This window comes from Pseudorca crassidens, chromosome 20 (genome assembly GCF_039906515.1).
Source record: "Pseudorca crassidens isolate mPseCra1 chromosome 20, mPseCra1.hap1, whole genome shotgun sequence".
NCBI classification, from domain to species: domain Eukaryota; kingdom Metazoa; phylum Chordata; class Mammalia; order Artiodactyla; family Delphinidae; genus Pseudorca; species Pseudorca crassidens.
In genome coordinates, this window is record NC_090315.1 from 4,256,588 (window position 1) to 4,280,745 (window position 24,158).

The window sequence follows — 24,158 nt, forward strand, 5'->3', positions numbered from 1 at the left end:
TTGTAGGTGCACAGATACTATTAGTGGAATGGAAAAGGGGGTAGAATCTTGAAAAGTGTGGGAAAGGAGAGAGCATTCTGCTATTGGCTCTGCCGGGAATGCTCCTGTCAGATATGGCACAAGTGACTCTGTTCCTTCAGAGTCTGCAAAACTGTACAGTGAAAAGAAAATTTTTTTAATAGTAAAATAAAATGAGCTAAAATATCATAATAAAAAGATGGGGCCAGACCTTGTCATGACCCTGGCAGGCTGTGTACTTCTTGTTAACAACTCTGGTTACCATGACGGTTTGAGGAGGGCTGTTAAATGTTTTGATGGGAAAGGGGGGTTCTCTCTAAACAGACACGTGAATGATTTTGAATTTTACGTCTTCTGAGTTAGGCAGTTCTAAAAAACCGCTGCCCACGTGATGTGTGGTCCAGCCACTTGGCATTTGTAAAAATCTGCTCAGATTGAAAGTTGTAGACCCATACTTGTCTTTTCAGTCTTACCAGAGAATTCCCCTCACACACACACAATGAAGCAACAAACAGGACGTCCTTGTGCAGTTGGAAAACCATTTGCATGAAAGCTTTATTTCTCTTTCCTGCCTGAGAAAGGAGGTAAGAGAGATTTCCGGGGCGTCAGGAGACAGGCATCCTTCTTTCCCGTGGCTCAGCTTCGAGCAAGCACCTCTGTCCATTGTGCTGAATATTCCTGCATCTCCCTCAATCAGTTCCTCCTCATCTTGGACCAAAATCAGGGGATTACAATGAACCCTCTAAAGGACATGGGTGTGTTATTGTTGGGGCTGCGGGTCTGGATTAGGATTAAGACCCCTCTCCCTCTCCTGCCCGTAAATAACCCAGAGGTCAGTGTCATCCCAGTGCCCCCCACTTCCCCACTCCTGTTTTCACCACTTCACGCCCCAAAAAGAAGGGATTTGGGGAGTCAAGCTTCAGTCGTTGCCCTGACTCGAGAGGGGCCGTGAGGAGGCATCTCTGCATCTCACTGGCCGACTGTGGGATTGTGGTAGATTCCCTGCGGGTCTGTGGACCTCCATCTCCTCACTGGTTACCCGGGGAACCCATTGTATCTTGTTTTTTTTCCTGCGTTTATGGAATGTGTTGTGCCATTTTGTGAGTGGGGTGGGGGTGGTGCAAGAGATCTGATTATCTTTCTTTCATTCTCCCTGCTGTCACCGCCTGGAATGTTTCGAAGAGAGAAGGTCATGCTTCTGCGGATACTTCTAGTTCATTGCCTCCAGCTTTGGGTAGTATTCAGTAAAGTCATAATTATTGATTAAAAAAAAAATCTCATACCAGTAGTTACCAGTGCTGGGTTGATGACTTATTGGGCTTCTTTACGACAGACCAGCAGGATGCAGCGCTTGCTGGATTAGGACTGGATGAACCAGGGCTGTGTGGTTGGTGGGGAGGGATGCCGAAGCGGGGCTGCTGCTTAAAACTGGTTCATGCCGCACCAGACGGTCAACCTCCACACCTGGCTGCTCCTCTGCCAGACAGAATAAACCTGGTCCCCACACCCACCTCGCTGTGTTCGAGTTAACCTCTGACTTGGCAGGAGTGGTGAACCAACCCCTCTCCAAACAACTGTTAGCCCGACACAGTTTCATTTGCAAGGAGTTACAGGAAACTCGGGGTGGGGGGTGGTGTTGTTGTTGTTGTTTTTAACACTCTAGCATGATTTTATAAGGTTGCAGAGCTGAATTCTCACCCTATTTCTGGGTTTTGGACAACTTTTCCTGAACAGCGTGCGTGCACCTCCTCTGCCCCCTCTCCCAGGGTGGACGTCCGAACAGCCTTGCGAGGCACAGGGCTACACAAGTGCTCCTGTGTGTGGCCGAGCACGGGAGTTCATCGGGGTGGGGCGGGGGCCAGGGCGTGAGTCCACCACGGACGATGCTGACACGCTACAGAATCTGGAGTCCTGCCAGCTGGTTCTGCTTGCGCCCGCCTGCACTGTCAGCAGCAGGGCACATGCTTCCTACCGCCGTGCAGAGGGTCTTTCTGTTCCATTTCAGCCTCCCAGCTTCTCCTTCCCACCCTGACCCCGGCCACTGTGTGAGCCTTGGAGGAAGGCATGGCCCATCACCAGGTGTGGGAGCCAAGGTGGGACCAGCGCTCCCCGGCAGGCAGAAAGGGGGTGCCTGCCTGCACCAGATGGGGGTGGTACCTGCGTGGAAACAGGCGAACCTCCAGCTGTCAGAGCTCTTCATCTTCCCAGCTGTCTTCATCTTCCCAGCTGTCGGAGGTGTTTTCTCCCCCTCCAACCCCTACCATGCCTGAGGCTCATCCAGCACTGTGATCCCCAGTGACACAAAGGTGGAGGGGGTGGGACATCTCGAGGGACCGTCCACACTGATGGATGCAGTGTGTTGGGGTAGGAGGTCCCCAGACGGAGGTCAGGGATGGAGGCTTAACAAGCCCAAGCCACGGTTGTGCTGGTGGCAGAGGCTGGGGCCCCTGAGCGACGGTAGGAGCTGGACTAAGTATTATTGCTGGGTGATGAGCAGACGTCAGGACGCCGGGGCCAGACACCCAGCTCAGATCTGTGACTGCGGCCCAACCACGCAGCCTTTCGATAACTTGGGCCCCTCATCTGCATGATGGGAGTAACCACAGTGCTTGCCTCCTTGGGTTATGACGATTAAAAGACCTGATGGCTTTAAGTGCTTGAAAGAGGGGCTGGCGCATGGCACGCTCTTGTCAGACCCAGTCTTCAGCCCCCAGCCCCGTGGCCTGACACCTCCACTCTCCTGCCTTGTGCTCCTGCCAGCTCCCTTGTGAGGTTCTGCAGCAGATGACGTGGCCTCTTGAAGCCGGCTTCCTCTGCTATAGACATGGCCACATGGACCTCGAGTGTGGAAGGACAGCCCTGCCACTAAAGGTGCCCTCGGTGCTCACTGCTTCTGCTGGCCTGGCAGTGCAAGCGTTTGCTGTCATTCCGTCATTTAGTTTCCAGAATGGGCCCCTTCTCAGGGGCCTGAGATCATGGAGCCTGGGAGCTGTTAAGGCCAAGACTCCAACCCAAGCCGTTGGGTGCTGGGCTGAGTCCGGCCTGTGTGCAGTGGAAGCAGGGAGACCTGCTCCTGGGGCAGTGAGTGGGCTCCATAAGGTGGCGTGTGCCTGCGTTTCCCCCACAGTGCAGACCCCCACGGGAACTCATCTCTGTCACCTCTCACGGGGTTCATCTCATCTCTAGGCTCAAGGACAAGGAACCAGCCCCCTGGGCCCAGGGCCCTGCCAGCTGGGAAGGTCTGAGGTGGGGCCCACAATGCCCCTCCCATCCTGGGCAGCTTGGGGAGGGCGGCCCCCAGGACAGAACGCACGGCACTTGGGGTCTGCACAACTTATCAGTGGCTTTATTACTCTCCAGATGCTGGTGAACTGTCGTCTCCGACACGCTTCCCACGGGCAGGCATCTCTGTCCATCCCATGCCTTCTGGCTCGCAGAGAGACAAGCCAGACCAGGGAGCCCACTGCCAGAACCCAGGTCTGTCCTGGCGGAGCCGTCCCCGACTCCGCCCTGGGGGGTGTCTCCTGGGGGGGGTGCCTCCTGGGGGGGGGTGTCCTGTCAGAGCCGTCCTCCACTCCGTCCTGGGGGGTGTCTCCTGGGAACAAGACCCAGTCCCCTTCCTCCAGCCTCCTCTAGACCAGGGGCCCCGCCTGCTGCTCCTGGCCAGTCCTGCCCCCCACCCGGGAGAGGGAAGGACTGCGGAGTCTCCTTCTATAGGCGGGAGAGACTGCGAGGACGAGGACGGCGTGAGATCCGAACAGGAGTGAGGTTTGGGACATAAAGTGAGAGTTGGTAAGGAACAGAAAGCTCTAGGGCACCAGGAGGTTCGGACAAAGGAGGGGCCGGTGGAGGAGAGAGACAGGGGGCAGAGGAGCCGGTGAGGAACGGGAGGGGTTGCACGGCGGGGCGGGGGCTACCCCAGCGGCCAGGGCGGGAAGGGACCCCCGCCTTCGGGGCCCGGCGCCGCCGCCCCGCCCGCGCCCGCCGCGCGCCCGTGGATGCGCTGGTGGCGCAGCACGTGCTCGCGGCGCCCGAAGCCCTTGCCGCACTCCCAGCAAGCGAACGGCCGCGCGCCCGAGTGCGTCTTGCGGTGGCGCACCAGGTGCTCGCGCCAGTAGAAGGTCTTGCCGCACTCGCAGCAGGCGTGTGGCTTCTCGCGCGCAGGCAGCGGGCGCAGGGCCGGACCCGGGCCGCCGGGGTGCGTGCCGCGGTGGCGCCGCAGGTGCTCCTTGCGCCGGAAGGCCTTGCCGCACTCGGGGCAGGCGTGCGGCTTCTCGCCCGAGTGGCTCTGCCGATGGCGCAGCAGGTGCGCCGGCTTCAGCGAGGCCTTGCCGCACTCGGGGCAGGACGCAGAGCCCGGGGCCGCCAGGAAGGCGGGCAGGCCGGGCGCCGGTGGGGGCGGTGGCGCTGGCTGGGGGCTGCCCGGCTCCTGCTTGTAAGGGCGCGCGGCCTGGGCGTCCCCCGTCGCCAGTTCCTCAGCCCCGGGGGCCGCGTCTCCTGCAGGCAAAGGTGCAGTCAGGGCGGGCGCAGGGCACAGGCGGGCGCAGGGCACAGCCGGGCAAGGGAAGGCCGCAAGGGCGGCCCGTGTCCTGCCTAGAGGGGTGGTCCCGGGGCAGGAGGGGAACGCTTAATGCCAGGGAGCCCTCCGGGAGGGAAGAGCGTTGTCCGCCAGCTTCTGATTCATCCCTGGGTCCCCGTACCGCACAGGGCCTGGTGCAGAGTAAGTGCCCAATAAACGAATGGATGGGTGGATAGACAGGAGGAGGAAATCGATAGGTAGGTAAGTGGTAAATGAGAGTGTGTAGACGGATGTTGGAGTGGATGGATTGGGTGATGGATGGATGCGTGGGTGCACGGGTGGGTAAGTGGGGATGGATAAGTCGGGTGGGTGGATGAACCACACATTTCCTTTCTTCAGGTTTCCAAACTGCTCTATGGAATTCCAAGGAGATAAGCAACCTTTAGGTGTCACACGAGGACAGGTGTGATAAAAACCTGTTAGTCTCTCCCTCTGTGCCGGCACAGTGCCGAGCACGTTGGTGTGCCGTCTCATTCCACCCCCGCTGTGGTCCCCGTTGAGGGGCATAAGAGGGCACTGCCTCGGGTTCCCAGTCACCGTCCCAGCGCTGCTCCCTCTCCGACCCACGCCTCTCTGGAGGTCCACAGGCACCCCCCCCCCCCCCCGCCGACCCGGGCTCTACAGATCCTGATGATGTCATCAGAAGGGCCCCCATCCTGACACCTCTATACGTGGCCTCAGAGATGATCCTCAGCTCCTCCGTCCTCTCCAGCCACAGCCCTGGCACAAGGTAAGCGCCACCCTCCCCCACCGGGTCTCGAGGCGCCTGAGTCCAGGCCGGCTACCAGAGTCACCTTTCTGCCTCTGGTGGGCATCCTCGGGTTTTGCCTCCCGGGTCTGTTCCCCGCTTTGACGAGATTCAATCTGATTCTCCCTTCCTCACCCTAATGCCTGTGGTCGGGGTGGAGCCAGCACCTTCCCCAGCTCCCGGCCGGGGCTTCGGCTCCAGGCTGGCCAATGAGAAGAGAGTCCTGCACAGTGCCTGGGTCAGGAGGAGCATGACTGCAGGAGGTCTCGCCACGCGAAGAACTGGGGCTCAAAGGCTCTGGGGTCAGGCTGCCGGGGTGCAACCCTGGCTTGGCCGGCACCCGAACCTGGGTGAGTTATTTCACTGCTCTGGGTCTGGGTTCCTGCAGCTACAAAAGGTAGCTGATGACGCCGGGGATCTCAAGGGCGGGCGCGGGATTCTGGCGAGCTGGCAGGACCACGCCTGGCGCATCATGGGTGCTCGCTGTCCTGTCTGACCCCCCACTCGCCGTGCCCTCCAGGGCACGGCGTGTCTGATTCAGCTCCCGTCCTGGTGCCAGCACGGGGCCTGGCTCACAGCAGGGATGTTCACTGGACAAATAAAGGGCGGACAGGAGAGGGCCCCCCGGGGCTGGGAGCGCTGTGGGGAAGGAGTGAGCTGCTCACCTGAGGGCGTTACCCCACCGTCTTCCTTTCCCACGCCGACCCCGGAGCCTTCTGCCGCATCCCGAGGTGCCCTCATTGCTGGTCCCTGAAACCAGAGATACCACAACCCCAACTGAGCAACCTGAGCCACAGCCTCTACTTCTCTCCCTCTCAGTCCTACCGCTCGCTCCGGGGGAAGCCGGTTGCCAAGCTGGAGGGTGCTCGGCCACCCCACGGAGAGGCCCATGTGGCGGGGACGGAGGCCTCCAGCTGACCACCGCGTGCGGGAGCCGCCTCAGGATCAGATCCTCCAGCCCTGGGCCAGCCTCCAGGTGAGGACAGCCCCAGTCGGTCTTAAATGCAACCTCGTGAGAGACCTTCAGCCAGCACTGCCCCAAACTCCTGACCCACAGAAGCTGCCTGAGATGACAAATGTTTACTGTTCTGAGCCACTAAGTTTGGTGCGATTTGTTACACAGCAGATAACTGATGCACCTGCTTTGAATCTTATTTTAGCTTTTTAATGCCTTTTGCAAACTCCTCGACAAAATGCAGAAGGAAAACAGAGAAGCTACTTTTAACTCAGCAAAAAATAAAGCAAGTTGAAAAGGGAACTTCTCCCAGCTCAGCCGGTGGACAGCTCCAAGCAGCATGGCGCCAGCCAGACCAGTGGTTTAAAAAGCAGCTTCACACTACTCTGGTTCCCTTATACTCTTTCTCATTGTTCCTCGAGCCCATGCCTCCAGGAAAAGACCAGAATTCTCCTGGTGCTGATGAGGAAGAGCTGTCAGGGGTTACAGGCACCCAACCCCGCTTCTCACGTTTCACTTGTTTCAGTGCTTTTGGACCCAAGCAGCTATTAGGCTGCAGATGCCGACAATTCTGCCAGCTGGCGAGCAGATGGTAGGAAGCTTCCAGGGCCTTTTATGAAAGCTCGTCGTTAGGAATCCCTAAGTGCCCACCTTGTCTGGTGGTGGCGGGAGAATCCACGCGGTCACCTTGCTACTGCAGCACACTAGTGTGGCTCAGGGCGTTACGGCAACGCAGGTGCTGCCACGTCACTCGCGTCTGCTGTGGCCTGGTCACTGCCACGTGCTCAGCTCCTACCTCTGCCCGGGGCCCCGCCTGCACCTCCAAGCCCAGGCAACAGCAAAGGGCCAATGGTGTCCTGAGTGTGCCAGGCGCTCAGAGCCCCACGCTTCTGCACGCGCTCTTCCCTCTGCCTGGAGCCCCATTCCCACCCGTGCCCGGCCTGCCCTCCTACACACCCTGCAGGCCCTGGCCAAGCGCCGGCTCTGCCACCTCCCGCAGGCTCAAGGGCGCCCCCATCCTGGTACCCTCCACACTGCACTCCCAGCAGCTTCACCGAAGCGTGACACGCGTACAGTGAATGCACATGGTTCACGGCACACGACCCGAGTTCCACGTGCGTATGTGCTCGTGGCTCCCACCTTCCCTCCAGCAGGGCAACCACTGATGGGCTTCCCGGCACGATACAGTGGTCTCTGTCTTCTAGGACTTCATGTTCATAGAGCCATACAGTAAATCGGTACTTCTTCGGGGGGGAGGGTCTAGTTTCTTTCACTCAACATCATTATTTTGAGATTAAGGAAGAAGGCCTACAGTTGTCTTCCCTTGGTTTTGGTACCAGGAAAACGCTGGCCCTGTAGAATGAGCTGGGACGTTCCTTCCTCTTCAGATGTCGGGAACAGTTGGTATGGTCATTTTCCCCGCAAAAGGCCTGGTCGGCCTCCCATTGGAGCTGCCTGGCTCGCACGCTCCAGGAGGGCGGGGACTGGCCTGTCCCACTTCTGTGCTGACCCTGGCACCAATCTTTTTATAAACAGCAGCTTTATCGCGACATGACTCATGCCAGAGAACTCACCCACTTAAATTGCAATTCCCCGGTTTTTGGTACATTCCGTTGTGCAACCATTACCACAATGGATTCGAGAATATTTTTATCACCCCCAGCCCCCGTACCCCGTCCCTGTCAGCAGTCACTCCCCATTTCCTCCCCGCCAGCCTCCGGGAACCGCTAATCTGCTCCCCGCCTCTATGGACCTGCCTCTTCTGCGAATCTCACGGCAACGGAATCATGCAACGGAAAGCCCTTGTGACCGGCTTCTTTCATGTTTTCCTCGTGTTTTTGATGTTCGCCCACGGTGTAGCCCGTCAGGGCTTCACTCCTCTATGGCTGAGTGGTGTCCTGCTGCGTGGACAGGCCGCGTTCTGTCGATCCACTCACCAGCCGGTGGATGTGAGGGTTGTTTTCACTTTTTGGCTGTTACAAGTGACGCTGACTTGCTACCACTCAGGTCGTATCGCATGCGAGGTACGTGTGGACGTGTTTTCACTTCTCTGGGTTCACACACAGGAGTGGGGCTGCTGGCCCACGTGGCCGCTCCACGTTCAACCCGAGGAACTGCCAGACTGCCCCCCACCGCGGCTGCACCATTTTACATCCCCACCACCTCAGAGGGTCCCGACCCCCAGAGCCTCTCACCGCAGCCCTCAATGGACACTGAGCAAGTGCACAGACAGAGGGATGGAGGTGTCCAGCCACCTGCCTTTGCTCCAATGGCTCAGGACATGCTCCTCGAGGAAGAGGGTCAAGACAAGGGCGTGCCGAGGTGTGGGGTGGGGTTGGCACGGGGCCACCTGGGTCCTGGGCGCCTCCAGCCACAGACCTGCTTGGGGGGCCCAAGTGAGTTACTTCCCACGGGGGGGTCAGTTGTGGGGGGAGGTGGGCAGCACATGGTCTCACTAGGAGACCCCGCTCAGACTGACGGACGCCAAGCTCCCAGCTCCCTGGCCTCAGTGGGGCCCAGTAACCCCAGGCGACGCCTGCCGGTGTGCAGGCAGGGGGGGAGCAGGACGCGGGCTGGCTCGCCCCGGAGTGGAGCCTGGGAAGCTGCACTGACCGGCCACCCTGCGATTCCCAAGCACACAAGCCTGGGAACTTTCTACTGCTCGGGGCGGGGCGGGGGGGGAAGGGGGGCCTGCAGGTGCCCTGCGGGCTCTCTGGTTCCAGGTCACAGGCACAGGATGTTGGACTGTGCCAAGGCTGAGCCCCATCCCCAGGAAGATGCTGGGCCAGGTGTTGGCACCCAGCAGGGGACAGAGGCAGGGATCTCAGGCCACAGCACATGGGTTCTGTCCCTCTCACCCCCCCCCAACTGGCTGTGTGACCTTGGGCAAGTCACTTGACTTCTCTGAGCCTCATACCTTTATCTCTGAAATGGAGAGGAGGATAGCCTCCAGTGCCCACCCCTCAGGACTGCATGGGGACAGGCAGGCCATGCTGATAGTGCGATCTGGGGGAGGCTTGGCCCTGCTGTATCAGCTTGACCTTCAGACGGACCTGCGATTAAGGTCAGCCTCCCCGATTGGGAAGCCACGTCTACAGAGGCTGGGGAGGCCCCCTGGTTGGCAATACTCATGCTGTCCACGTGACCCGGGGCGAGGGAGCTCCGTGAGGGTCTCCCTGCCCCACCCGCCTGCTCCCTCGGCCGATTTTAATCTGTGTCCTTTCACTGTGATGAACAGCAGCTTTCCTCGAGCTCTGAGTACTTCCCATGAACGACTGAACCCGGGGGTGGTCCTGGGACCCCCGAACTCTGCACACGCGAATCACCTGGTACCTGCCCAGTGCCCAGGCTTTTCCCTGAAAGGGCCAGGGGGCAAAGGTTTTCGGCTCTGCGGGCCCTCTGGTCCCTGTCGCGACTGCTCAGCTCTGCCCCCGGGAGAGTGGATGGTGAGGCCGTGGCCCCGTGAGGCTGTGTCACACCACAGCCCCAGAGGCTGGCAGATGTGGCCCTCAGGCTGCAGTCCGCTGACCCCTGGGGTGCAGCCAAGGGCTGACCTTACCCAGAGAGAGGTCTGGCCTTTGCCCTCACACTGGGAGGGGAACCGCTGAGCCCTCACTCAGCACATCCTCCTGCCAGTGGCCTTGGTCCAACAGCGTAATTCATGTGAAGGCTCTGGGCCACACGGTATCCGCTCAGCCTTTCGCGGGGGCTGGAGCCCCAACACCTCCAGGCGCGGAGGTGCGGGGAGCACCCTGGTTGGTGATGCTTCCCTGTGTCTTGCACACGTTGTCGCCAGGAGTTGGCACCGCCCACGAATCCCCTGGGAGGAACCCTCCTGGACCCTGCCCTGCTGCCCCCTCCTTGGCTGATTTAATCTGTGTCCTTCCGCTGTGACCAGCCACAGCTGTGCGCAGGATGGAGCTCTGAGTCCTTCCACTGAGCTGTGAGACCTGAGGGTGGTCCCGGGGACCCCGAACTTGCACTGAGCATCAGGAGGGTGGGCTTGTGTACAGTCCCTCTAAATGTCCTCGCTGGCCTGACTTTCCCACCCGACTTGACCACACCCTGGACCTCAGGGTCCCACGGAGCCTGTTGTGTTTGTCTCAGTGTGGAGCTGAGGACCCCCGGCCCTGGGGAAGGCAGACGGCAGGCCCGGGGTGGGGGGACGCGGCGGTGCAGGCCCCTCCCGCCAGCCGCCTCCGCTCACCCAGAGCTCCTCCAGCAGGGCCACGGCCTCCTCCCCGCTCTGGGGCCGCCGGCTGCACACCCAGGCCTGGAGGTCAGCGGGCAGGGCGCTCAGGAACTGCTCCAGCACCAGTAGCTCCAGCATCTGCTCCTTGGTGTGCACCTCGGGCCGCAGCCAGTCCCGGCACAAGGCGCGCAGCAGGCCCAGCGCCTCGCGGGGGCCCGGGGCGTCGCCCAGGTGGAAGTGACGGAAGCGGTGCCACGGCGAGTCCAGGGTCAGGCCCTCGGCGGCCCGGCACTCCTGCTTCACAGGCTGGGCGGCCGGGGCCTCCATGGGGCCGGCGGGACGGCAGCGCCTGTCGGGGGGGAAGGGTAGCGGTGAGAACCCAACTCCGACCATCCCCCGGAAGCCCCTGCCTCTGCCATGGGCATGGGGTCGAAAACCACGCTCCGTGCGCGCATGCGTGCGCGCCGCCCACGCCCACCCAGGAGCGGCGGCGGCGCCGCGCTCGCCGGCCTCGTGTGGCCTCCCTGTCCTCCCTCTAGCCCCGCAGCCTCTCCGCGCACCAAGATCTTAGAACGGATCCCGGCACGTAGCACATGCTCGAGAAAATGTGAGTTGTCATCACCACCATCGATGCCTGGTTACGTCCCAACCCACGTCCCCGAGGCAGACACCCTAGGATGCTTGCTCCAAAGCCCCCCCAATCTCTTCCTTACTAGCCAGTGTGCACAGAACTATGTCCGTCCGTACCCCCCACCAGGTTCATATGTGGAAGCTCTAACCCCAAATGTATTTAGAGATGGGGCTTTTAGGAGGAAATTAAGACTAAATGAGGTCATCAGACCGGGCTCCTACAGGACTAACGTCTTCGTAGGAAGCGAAGATCTGTCTCCCCTGAGTGTGAGGACACCGCAGGAAGCAGCCATCTGCAAGCCGGGAAGAGGCCCTCACCAGACACCGAGCCTGGCTGCACCTGATCCCGGACGCCCAACCTCCAGAACTGCGAGGAATAAACGTCTGTTGTTGAAGCTGCCTGGTCGGTGGTGTTGTCACGGCCGCCCAGCAGGCCACGACGCTCAGGGGCCCCCAATCACGTCTGCGTACAGGGAAACGCGAGAGACTGCAAGAGGCCCCCCTTATCCGTTCTCCCCATTCTCCTTTTCTAAGACCTGTGCCCCGGCGCCCCCAGGAAGCCGTGTGCCCTCCACTTCCTCCTCCCCTTCCTGAAGGAGGAAACAGACGTGCAGCGGCTTCAGTCGCGGGGTGACGCAAAGCAGTGGCTCTCGACCAGGGGTGATGTTACCCCGGGGAGGCACCTAGAAAGGTCTTGTTGTATGGGGGTGGCGGTGCTGCTGGCATCCGGTGGGTGGAGGCTGGGGGTGCTGCTAAGGACCCTACAGTGCACAGGACGGCCCCCCAGCAGAGAAAGACCCAGCCCCTAAGAAACCCCGGCCTAGAACTGTGGTCCTCGAATGGGCTGGGGACCCCTGGGATCCCCAAGATCCTTCCGGGGGGTACCTCGAGGTCAGAACTATTTTCCTAACACAGGTTCCCAGCCTCTTTCACTGTCATTCTCTCCTGAGTGTATGCTGGGGCCTTCCAGAGGCCACAGGCTGCGAGCAGAGGCAGATGGGAGAACCCAGCTGTTCAAGTCAGACACTGAGATGTGCAAGACAATGATGCCATGTTTCCAGCTTTTCGTTTGGGGAAACATGGTTATTTTTCATTTAAAAAGTGTTATTTTTAAAAAATAAATAAAATAAACTGTCATTTGCTGGGGGGGGATAAATCAGGAGATTGGGACTGACATATACACACTACTATATATAGAATATATAACTAATAAGAACCTACTGTATAGCACAGGGAACTCTACTCAATACTCTGTAATGACCTATATGGGACTAGAATCTGAAAAAGAGTGGCCATATATGCATGTATAATGGACTCACCTTGCTGTACACCTGAAACTAACACAACATTGTAAATCAACTACACACAAATAAAAAAAAATTAAGAAAAAAAGTGTAATTTAAATCTTAACATATGGAAAGTTGATTACTGCAATTTCTAAATGCATTAATATTTTGAAATTTTCTCAGCTTTAGTTTCTAACATGACACATACCAATAAATGTAATTCCTGTAAGCAAAAGTGCTTTGGGGGGGTCTTCAAAAAAATTTTAAAGTATAAAGGGGTCCTGAGTTTAAAACCTTCAGGAGCCACTGGCCTGCAGCCTGGGTTTTGCTTTGTCTTTTCTTGTTTGCTTGTTTGTTTTTTCCCACACTGTGTGGTATGTGGGATCTTAGTTCCCCGACCAGGGATTGAACCTGCACCCCCTGCATTGGAAGGGCAGAGTCCTAACCACTGGATCACCGGGGAAGTCCCTGCAGCCTGTTTGTTTAAGTCAAGTTTTACTGGCGCACAGCCATGCCTGTCTGCCACACACTGATGATCTTCTAAGACTCAAGGCTGGCCCAACCTCAGGGCCTTGGTACTGCCATTCTCTACCTCCATCTTTGCTCCGCTGGCTCCTTCTCACCTCTGAGGCCCAGATGCCATCCTTCCCTCCTTGGACAGCCTCCCTGAATCACCTACACACCCTCCCCTGCAGTTACTGTCATGTCACCGTATTAATTTCATCTCAGCGTTTAATAAGATCTGGTCTTCCCATGTCTGGGCGCTGATTTCCCTTGCTAGAATTTGAGCGTTGCAAGAGGCCACATACACAGAGCCCAGCATGCTGGTTGGCACTGACAGAAAATTTATAGGATGACCGGTCCTGTGTAATCAGCATTATTGCCCCCATTTTGCAGATGGAGAATGTGAAGGCCTTGCCCCAAATCACCCAGCTAATAAGTGGCAGGGGCTGAACTCACACTGGCGTCTGTCTGGCCCTGGAGCTGGTCACAGCATCACCTTCCACCCACCCATCCTTCCATTTAAGGACTGACTAGCCCAGCAGCGGCAGGAAAGATTTCCCAGAAGACCTGGGCCAGAGCCGAGTCTCAAAAGAGGCAGAGAAGCCTGCTCTGTTGTGAGAAAGGTCCCTCCGGGACAGGAGTGGAGTCTCACCTGAGTGAGTGAGGCCCTGGGAATCACGCTGAAGGGCCTTGTGACCTCAGGGACCCACGCTCTCAGCTGTCCAAGGTTAGCCCCTGAGGCAGGGCCAGACGGACTCTTCCCTGGGTCCCAGGGTCACCAAGCTCAGGGGCTGCTCCTGAGAAAGCACATACTGACTGATAAATAAGGTCACCCCATGCAGCCACTATGGAGGTTCCTCAAAAAATTAAAAATAGAACTACTGGGGACTTCCCTGGTGGCGCAGTGGTTAAGAATCCGCCTGCCAATGCAGGGGACACAGGTTCGATCCCTGGTCTGGGAAGATCCCATGTGCCACGGAACAACTAAGCCTGTGTGCCACAACTACAGAGCCTGCACTCTAGAGCCCACGAGCCACAGCTACCAAGCCCGTGTGCCACAACTACTGAAGCCCATGCGCCTAGAGCCCGTGCTCTGCAACACGAGAAGCCACCGCAATGAGAAGCCCGCACACTGCAACAGAGAGTAGTCCCCGCTCGCTGCAACTAGAGAAAGGCCGCGCGCAGCAACAAAGACCCGACACAAGCCAAAAAAAAAAAAAAAAAAAGAAGTAATTAATTTAAAAAAAAATAGGTTAAAAAAAAATAGAACTACCGTTTGATCCAGCAATTCTACTTCTGGGTATGTATTCAAAGAAAACAAAAGTACTAATCTGAAAAAACACACGCACCCCGACGTTCATAGCAGCATTATTTACAATAACCGCCAAGACATGGAAGCAACCTAAGTGTCGTTGATGGATAAATGGACAGAGAAGATGCAATATATATATATATGTGTGTGTGTATATATATATATATAAAGCGGAATATACAAATATAAATACATATATAAATAAATATAATGGAATATTATTCAGCCATAAAAAAGAATGAAATCCTACTATTTGTGAAAACATGGATGGACCTCGAGGGTATTGTGCTAAGACAAAATAAATCAGATAGAGAAAGGCAAATGTATAATTCCCCTTACATGTGCAATCCAAAAAAAACAAAAATAAAGCAAACTCATAGATACACTGAACAGATTGGTGGTTCCCAGAAGCAGGGGTGGGGGCGCTGGTAGGCAAAATGGGTGAAATGAATCAAAACTTACAAACTCCCAGTTACAAAAGAACTAATTCCTGGGGATGTAAAGTACCACTTGGCCACTACAGTTAATAATACTCTGTTGTATATTTGAAAGTTGGGCTTCCCTGGTGGCGCAGTGGTTAAGAATCCGCCTGCCAATGCAGGGGACATGGGTTCGAGCCCTGGCCCGGGAAGATCCCACATGCCGTGGAGCAATTAAGCCTGTGAGCCACAACTACTGAGCCCGTGTGCCGCAACTAATGAAGCCCACGCGCCTAGAGCCCGTGCTCTGCAACAAGAGAAGCCACCGCAATGAGAAGCCCACACACCTCAATGAAGAGCAGCCCCTGCTCGCCGCAACTACAGAAAGGCCGCGCGTGCCAACGAAGACCCAACACAGCCAAAAATAAATAAATAAAATAATTTTTTTTTAAAAAAGCATTAAAAAATATGTATCTTAAAAAAAAAGAAAGTTGCTGAGAGAACAGCTCTTAAAAGTTCTCATCATCGGGCTTCCCTGGTGGCGCAGTGGTTGAGAGTCCGCCTGCCGATGCAGGGGACACGGGTTCGTACCCCGGTTCGGGAAGATCCCACATGCCGTGGATCGGCTGGGCCCGTGAGCCATGGCCGCTGAGTATGCGCGTCTGGAGCCTGTGCTCTGCAATGGGAGAGGCCACAACAGTGAGAGGCCCGTGTACCGCAAAAAAAAAAAAAAAGTTCTCATCATGGAAAAAAAATTCTATAACTCTGTATAGCGATGGATATTAACTAGACTTATTGTGGTCATCCTTTTGCAATACATACAAATATCAAACCGTTATGTTGTATACTTGAAATGAATATATGTCAATTATAGCTTGACAAAAAACAAGAAGAAACAAAGCAAAATACATCCACACACACAAAAGGTCCCTCTGCTGTGGAAAGCAACTCCTCTTATTCAGTGAGGGCCAGTGGCTCCAGCAGCTGCCACAGTGCTCTGTGCTGCCTCCATGAAAGCAACTGTAACACGCCTTTGTGTGTCCCGGTAGCATCATCCAGCCCCACCAGGCACCCTGGAGGCCTCAGGAGACCACCACGAGGCCTGTGTCTTACTCTGCCCCACCCGTCCCTCCCAACAGCCCTGCGACTTGGGGAGATGAGCCCCACTGTAAAGAAGGAGAGAAATGGACATGCAGAGAGTGACAGAGAGGCAGGATTCGAATTCAGAGCCCACGCCTGCTGCATTAACTTAATGGTTAAGAGGCAGGGCTCTGGAAGAACAGACTGGTGGTTGCCAAGGGAGTGGGGGAGGGATGGAGTGGGAGTTTGGGATTAGCAGTTGCACACTATTATATATAGGACGGATAAACAACAGGGTCCTATTGTAGAGCATAGGGACTATATTCAATATCCTGTGATAAACCATAATGGAAAACAAAATAAAAAAGAATGTATATATGTGTATAACTGAATCACTTTGTTGTACAGCAGAAATTAACACAACATTGTAAATCAACTAAACTGCAATAAGTTTTAAAAAACGCAAAAAAAAAAATGGAAAAAACAAAGAGACACAGCTTCTGGAGCTTGCCTGCCCAGCTTCCGCTTTTAATTCAGCCATTTATCGGTGGTGTGACCTTGGGCCCTCTCTGGACTTAAATTCCCCACCTGTAGTACAGATCTAAGAGTAACTCCTTCCCCACAGGGGTTGCTAGGAGCATGAATTAGAAGAAGCGTTCAGTGAAGACCTGCTGACCCACGCCTGGGCTTCCCACCCCTGCACTAGTGACATTTAGCGCTGGACAATTCTGTGTGGCAGACATCCTATGCAACCTACAGTGTTTAGCAGCATCCCTGGCCTCCTTCCACAGTATGCCAGCAGTATCTCCCCAACTGTGACAATCAAAAATGTCTCCAGAGAGTGCCTCGAGGTGGGAGGGGGGCAGGTACAGTTGACCCTGGTGGAGAACCACCAGTCCACTGAACAAATATTTACTCAGAGCAAAGGGCCCTGGAGCAAATCCCAGCCCTGCCCTCTCCCAGCTAGTCGTCCCAGGACAAGGTATAGAACCTTTTACACACTAAATCTCCCTTCCCGGGTTGTAAAATGGGGAGAGAAGTCATACCCAAGAGTAGCAGTAAGAATTCAAGATGTAAGAAAAACAAAGATGCTGAGAAGAGCACCCAGCTGTGCTAAGCAAGCCTTCAACCAGAGTTAACCTTTACTATTACTGTTACTTGGTGAGATGCTAGGGATATAGCTTCGATGAGAAGCACACACATTCAATCCAAGTATGAGAAAGAGCAGGGGTTAAAATAGCAAATAAAAGAGGGTGATGGGGGCTGACGGGGAGGAGGGCAGCCTCACACGTTAACAAGAGCAAACACAGCCTTGAAGCACTGCACGCCCACGAAATTAGTCCCTTGCAACAAGCTAGTGGGGGGGGAGGGCACCCGAAAGAAAGAAAGAAAGAAAGAGGACAATTCAGCTCATCCTCGGGAATCTCACAACTCCACAAAAGTGAGACCCAACTTGTAAAGACATGCACGACGTGAACCACCTGCACCCCACCCACGTCTGGACCACGACCCTCCCCCAGAGCCCCTTCCAGCAAACCTCTCCGACCCGGTCCTTCCGGCGCCCCCGGACTCCTCGGCAGGGCCCAGCCCACCCGCTGCTGGAGTCCCCTCCCCCTCCCCCCACTTCCCGACCCTCCCCCACTACCCCTCCTCAGTTTCCAACTCTCCCCCGCGTTCTCCGCCTCCGGGACCCACAACCCCCTCCCACTTCCCGACCCTCCCCCTCCCGTTCACGCTCCCCTCCCCCTCCCCCTTCTTCTCGGGCCCCCTTTTCACTCCCTCCCCCAACCCTCCCGTTCCTTCCTCCTCCGGCCTCCAGCCCCCCTCTCCCCAAAGCTCGTCCAACCGGCCCCCTCCAATTCCTCCTTGCCCCCCTTGCTCACCTCACTCTCCCGGGCGAGGCCCCCCAAGCCCCCTCGCCACCTCGCACATGCGCACAAAGCTCACCAGGACTCCATGCCCCGGCAGGCTTTGCGCCAAACTCATCTGTCCCCCTCCCCCCAACACTCCCAGAAACCCAGTGGTCCTTTCCCCCAACTACCCCGCCGGCTTCACCCAGAACTACATCTCCCACGAAGCATCGCGGCAAAAGTGGATTCCCATTGGCTCTCGCCGTGGCGACCCACTCACTCCCGTCCCCGAATGGCTCCGCCAGAGCAGGAACTACATTTCCCAAGATGCATCGAAGGGCTGCCAGCGGCCTATGGGTCCTCGCAAACATGGCCTTTCAGAGCGCCAGGGTTTGGACTACATTTCCGAGAATGCACGAGTAGGTCTTCCCATTGGCCCGCGCGCGGGCGGGCCCCGGGCATGCGCAGACGTGCCGAAGGCGGGAGCCGGTGGGCGAAGGGAGAAGGAGGAGCCATGGCGGCGTTGCCGTGGAAACTGGAGGAGGCTAGAGGCTCCTGGCCCCCAGGAAATGGGGCCTCTGTACCCTAGGAGCGGGCGGCCCGGGCCTGAGTTCTACGCCAATCAGGGCCTGCGGGGTGCGTCTCCTTGACAACGGGTCGCGTTTCACCCCACCCCCACCCGGGCAGAAGCAGTGATGTCCGAGGTTGATGCGCGGTCTGAGGTTGATGCGCGATCCGAACGTAAGCCGGCTGCCGGCCTCAGGGGAGTGTGGGCCGGGGGCCGACCCAGGCGCCCTGATCTTTTCTGTGAGTCCGGCACGCGGTGTCTGGCCTCAGTTTACCCCCCTTTGAGTCGGGGAGGGAACTGCCTGAAAGTCTTCGACGTGCCCCCGTTGGACAGGGCCTCAGTCTCCCCATTTCAGCAACGGGAAGATGAGTTGGAGCTCCGTGCACAGACGGTTCCAGGCCGGAGGACGACCCAGGAGCCGCGTGGACCCAGGGCTAGTCAACGCCTGATCCACACCTCGTTTCCTCGGTGCAGGAAGGGTGAGAAGGACACTCCCCTCGCCTCCACCTCCACCGTCCGGACTGGTGTGCAGACAGGGTGTGACAGTGGCTGGCGCGTAACCATCATTCATTAGATGGACAATCACTTTTCCCCTGGTTTCACAAGCGGTCAGTGGCTGAGTCACAACCTCCTGTCCGAGAGCGGGTGAAAACCAACCTCCTCACTGATCTAACCAACCCTGGCCCACCTCTCTGCCCACTTCTCCCCTCTTGCCCAATGTGTTCCAGCCACACAGGCATCTTTTCTGCTCCAGGAAAACACTGATCTTTGTTCCCACTCACTTCTGATTGACCACTTGACGTCTCCACTTGGATTTTTTTTTTTTTTTTTTTTTTTTTTTTTGCGGTACGCGGGCCTCTCACCGCTGTGGCCTCTCCCGCCACGGAGCACAGGCTCCGGACGCGAAGGCTCAGCGGCTATGGCCCACGGGCCCAGCCGCTCCGCGGCATGCGGGATCCTCCTGGACCGGGCCACGAACCCGCGACCCCTGCATTGGCAGGCGGACTCTCAACCACTGCACCACCAGGGAAGCCCTCCACTTGGATTTTTTAAGGGACATCTCAAACCTTAAGGTGGGCAGAGGAGAATATTTTGCCCCTCCCCCAGCAAAGAAGCTTGCTTTCCCCCCAGTTTTCTCCCCTCTTAGAAAATGAATCCAGGGGACTTCCCTAGCGGGCTAGTGGTTAAGACTCTGCGCTTCCACTGCAGGGCCACGGGTTTGATCCCTGGTCGGAGAACTAAGATCCCACAAGCGGCGCGGCACAGCCAAAAAAAAAAAAAAAGAATACAGTTCCATGGCATTGAGTACATTCACATAGTTGTGCAACCATCACCACCATCCATCTCCAAAACGCGATTCGTCTTGCAAAACTGAAACTGTCCACACTGACTCCCCATTCCCCCTGCCACCAGCTCCTGGCAGCCACCATTCTACTTTCTCCCTATGAATTTGACTATTCTAGACACTTCAAGTAAGTAAGTGGAATTATACAGTACTTGTCTCTTGTGACTCTGGCTTATTTCACTTAGCATAATGTCCTCAAGTTTCATCCATGTCGTCATGGCAGGTGTCACAACTTCCTTCCTTTTTAAGGCTGAATAATATTCCATTGCATAGATAGACCACATTTTGTGTGTCCATTCCTCAGAAGGCGCCTCTTAAAACTTAAACCCTTGGATTTCCCTGGCAGTCCAGTGGTTAAGACTCCGAGCTTCCACTGCAGGAGACATGGGTTCGATCCCTAGTCGGGGAACTAAGATACCGCATGCCGAACGGTGCAGCCAAAAACAAAAAAAACTTAAACCCTTGACTCAATCGGACCCTTTCAGACCCAGGATTCCTCTAGCTTATGTGGTGCCTTTGTGCAAATTACAAGAGGGCACCCCGCAGAAGGAGTGCAGGGGCTTGGCAAGCAAATGTTCCTCTAACAGTGGTTCTCAAAGTCCGGTCCCCAAAATAGCTGCAAAGCATCCCTTAGCAGCCCGTTAGAAATGCAAATTCTGGGATTTCACTGGTGGTGCAGTGGATAAGGCTCTGTGCTCCCGATTCAGGGTGCGTGGGTTCTATCCCCGGTCGGGGGAACTAGATCCTACATGCATGCAGCAACTAAGAGTTCGCATGCTGCAACTAAAGATCCCACGTGCCACAACTAAGACCCCAGCGCAGCCTAAATAAATAAATAAGAAATGCAAATTCTCGGCCCCCAACTCAGAACCTCAGGGGGCAGGCCAGCACTTTGTTTTAACAAGCCCTCCAGGGCATTCTTATGCTCCTCACGTGCATCCACGCCTCAGCCACACGCTAGAATAGTAACCACTCCTCAGGGTTCCTGTCGGGATTCACGAGTGAATACATGCAAAGCACTTAGGACACTGCCGGCAGAGAGTAAGGCGTCAGTCGATAAACATTAGCTATTTTTCACTTTACCTATCATTGAGTCACTAATGAAGGCAAGCCCAACCCGGATGCAAAGTTGACCCCACCCCACCCCCAGCCCACCACCATGTAACGAACGAAACAGCTTATTTCACCACAGACTATCCTCTACTCATCACTTGTCCGATTCCTGTGTACTGGGCACTTATCATAACGACAGCTCCTGGGCAGGCTCAGAGAATACAGGGGCAGACGGCAAACTGGGTCCATTCCGAGCTTCAGCATCACACAGTGGGTGTGTCCAGGTTCAGAACGGCCCCCAGCACCCCTCCGCGGAGATGCAACACCCTGGGTGGACCAGTTCATCAGTGTCTTCATCCGAGTTGGAAGTGACCTGGCACACAGAGTCCTGTGGGAATGATGAGGGCCCAATAAAGGGCAGTGCTTATTGGCCTAAGCCAATCAGACGCTCCCGTTCTCCTTGCCAGCAATTGGCTGAGGCTCAGGTGTGTGACACCCTCTGACCAATGAGGCGTGAAGGCAGGTTTGTGGGGCACCTCAGGGAGAGGTTTCCCCAACTCTCAAACAGGAGGTAAGCAGTCAGAGTGGTCCTGCACTGTCTGGTCTGTGGGTGACACTTTAAGCGGCGGCGGCCGCCATGAGGGGTGACAGTCGGAGATCCCACTTAGGATGGAAGGGAGGAGAGGGGGGAACCTGGTCCTTTTTTTCCCCCCTATTTTTAGTTTTTTGAGGAACCTCCATACTGTTTCTCCATAGTGGCTGAACCAACTGACATTTCCACCAACAGTGTAGGATGGTCCCTTTTCTCCACACGCTCACGGCATTTGTTAAATTGTAGTTTTGATTTGCATTTCTCTAGCAATTAGTGATGATGAGCTTCTCTTCATTTGTTTATTGCCCATTTGTATGTCTTCTTTGGAGAAATGTCTATTTAGATCTCCTGCCCATGAACCTGGTCCTTCTTAGCATGGTTGAATTAACCGACCAGACTCCTCTTTACCATCACATCCCCTCAAGCCTTTTCATGCCAAGCTGTCTGCTCTCGAAAGCAAAGGTGACAAAAGTCACACACACATCCAGGGCCAGTTCCCTGGAATTGCAACCTGTATGGTTGCCCAGGGCCCCACGCTCGGTTTAATGCTCTCCTGTGGCCATCTTCAAATTCTTTTTTTAAAAAAAATATTTATTTATTTGGCTGTTCTGGGTCTTAGTTGTGGTATGCGGGATCTAGTTCCCTGACCAGGGATCGAACCCGGGCCCCCCTGCATTGAGAGCATGGAGTTTTAACCACTGGATGACCAAGGAAGTCCCCATCTTCAAATTCTAAATGCTTTTTTTTTTTTTTAACATGAGGCTCTGCATTTTCACTCTTCATTGGGTCCGCAAATTAAGTAGCCATTCATGTAACATCACCTGATGGTTTATGCAGTATCCACACACCACGGCTGTTTCTCCAGCATTAAAGTATACCATAGTTATTGGTGAGGAATAGAATGAAAGAAGGACTCCCTGGATGTCCTCCTTCCATTTCTTCACCTGGTAACATCGTACATCCCTCAGTGATCAATTCAGATGCTGCCTTCTCCAGGAAGTCCTCCCTGACTATGCCCACCGCAATAAACCTGGATGAAGGGCCTCATCTGAGCTTCCACGGTGCCCCTTCTCTCTCCACCTCATGCTTCAACTATGTGTGTGTGTGTGTGTGTGTGTGTGTGTGTGTGTGTGTGTCTGCCCCGCCGACCCTCTGGTGAGGAACTCAATAACACAGACCCAGTTGTTGCCAGCTCCCAGCTTGGGGCCTGCTCCTGAATGAGTAAATAAGCATGGGAGGAAAGTGGTTGTCACCCTTCTTCCCAGGCCCGAGGGCGAGAATTCCTTTGGCAGCAAACTTAGCCATACCCTATAGAAGCTGCTCGGCTCCTTTGTAGCACCAATGTAATTATTACTCAAAATAATAATTAACGTTTTCTCTTTGTATGGTGTTTAAAGCAGGGAGATCCTCCAGGGCCGGGAGGGCGTTGGGTTCACGTCTGGGTCTCCAGCCCAGAGCACCCGGGAGGCTCCGGTAACGTTTACTGGATAAACAGGTGATGGATGAGCCTGTGAACAAAGGAGGGGAAGAGTCCTGGGATGAATGGGTGGTGTGTCTGTGTAAGACTGCACCCCCCAGTGAGGGCTCCCGGGGCGGGGGGGCGTGGTGGGGGGCTGGATTTGAGAGTGAATCATCTTCACCAGGCCGCAGGTACCAGTCAAGGGTGAACAATGAAATTGTGAATGAATTGCTTAATGATGGGGTCACACTGCCCCCTTTATGTTAGCTCACCGGCACGCTCACCCAGTGAGAAGGCAGAGCAGATCAAAGCATCAGCCCATTTTACAGTCGGGATAAGTGAGGCTCTACGAGGTAAGTGCACTTTCCCCAAGTGACACAGCAGGAGAGAGGCAGGGGTGGGGCTGGACTCAGGCTTTAGGACCAGCAGTGGGTGTGGTGAGCCTCATCTGAGGCCATGGCCCAGCCCAGGGTGGGGGGCAGGTTCTCCACTGGCCTGAATACCCCCTTCCCTGGGCACGCCGACAGTGAGCAGGGCCTACAGTAGGAGGGAGTCAAACAGGCGTTTATTTTCTCACCGTTCTGGAGGCTGGAGGTCCGAGATCAGGGTGTCAGCAAGGCTGGTTTCTTGTGAGTACTGATTTTGGGTACTGGTTGCGGGTAGCACACTTTAGTGAGTCGGCGAGTTCACAGGTATGGAATCCACATGCAGTGAGGATCAACTCTTTTTCAAAAAATAATTTTTAGTTTCATTTGTCAAGAGAGAATCCCCACAAAAACAAGAAATAACATTCTTGTAAATATGAGATACAGGTCCCTGTGTTAAGCAGCCTTTTCCCAGTGCCACTTATTCTGGGATGCTGACTCCCCAGAGGGGACCACCGGAGAAGCGGGCTGTCTTTGTGAAGGTGAAGGGCCCGACCCTGGACTTAGATTGCCAGGTGGTAATTCTCAGCTCCTCTCTCCCGCGGCACAGGGTAGGAGGGGGGACACGGGGGCGGAGTCAGGGAGATGGGAATGAGAACAGATGCAGAGCCAGCAACCCAAAACATCTCATGTCCTGTGATATTGTCAGGAAAAACTGCCAGACAGAAATAAACGTTTATTTTTAAACGAACTCCTTCAGCAGCAAGAGAGCGTTCCTCATAACCTCATAACCATTTGAATTTATGCTGAACTTTTTATAGCTCCGGGAAACAACTCACCCCCTGAAGAGGAAAGTTTAATGGGTTTTATAGTTTGTTTACACCAACCAACGCCTCCTCCAACTCACATTAACTTTCTCCTGACGTTTTGTAATTGCCAAAGCAGGCTTCCCGTGAACTGAAATCTACAGGATCTTAATATAATTGTCCTATTCCGTAATAAGAATCATAGTATATTTCATAATTAAATGTAGTAAAAGCTCATTAGCTTTATACTTAAGGAGGTCTTTGGGGTTTTGCTTTATTTCTTTCTCTGGTCAACCTTTTTCTCCTTGGGTGTCAAGAGTTTTAGGAAGCGTGTGTATAGTCAATGTAGTCTCACTCGGGGATTTTTTTAAATTGTTTTATTTATTTATTTATTTAT

At 55.3% G+C, this 24,158-nt stretch overlaps 1 protein-coding gene across 6 annotated transcripts; it reads right to left on the reverse strand.

The window, feature by feature from the left end:
* Positions 1-3,341: 3,341 nt before the first annotated feature.
* Positions 3,342-20,897, reverse strand: ZNF444 (zinc finger protein 444). 6 transcript variants are annotated; one of them, XR_010939274.1, is made up of 5 exons: positions 17,607-18,247; positions 10,508-10,841; positions 6,011-6,095; positions 3,627-4,515; positions 3,342-3,555 (listed from the first exon to the last, which is right to left on the reverse strand). XR_010939274.1 is itself a non-coding variant. In XM_067720578.1 (4 exons), the coding sequence occupies exons 2-4, from the start codon at positions 10,817-10,819 to the stop codon at positions 3,932-3,934; spliced, it is 981 nt and encodes a 326-aa protein (XP_067576679.1). In that variant the 5' UTR covers positions 10,820-10,841; positions 20,674-20,897; the 3' UTR covers positions 3,342-3,931. The 6 variants fall into 6 exon arrangements, 5 of the variants coding, with proteins under 5 accessions (XP_067576679.1, XP_067576675.1, XP_067576678.1 ...); XM_067720578.1 differs by lacking the exon at positions 17,607-18,247 and adding an exon at positions 20,674-20,897 and having other exon boundaries at positions 3,342-4,515; XM_067720574.1 differs by having other exon boundaries at positions 3,342-4,515.
* Positions 20,898-24,158: the final 3,261 nt, after the last annotated feature.

Excerpts from the sequence above, each read along its gene's own strand:
- ZNF444 (XM_067720574.1), bottom strand. The coding sequence starts at position 17,944 with ATGTTTGCGAGGACCCATAGGCCGCTGGCAGCCCTTCGATGCATCTTG. Across the intron at positions 10,842-17,606 it reads GCCTCGCCCGGGAGAGTGAG|GCGCTGCCGTCCCGCCGGCC; the intron begins GTGAGCAAGGGG and ends CCCCCCCGACAG. Across the intron at positions 4,516-6,010 it reads CGGTGGGGTAACGCCCTCAG|GAGACGCGGCCCCCGGGGCT; the intron begins GTGAGCAGCTCA and ends CTTTGCCTGCAG.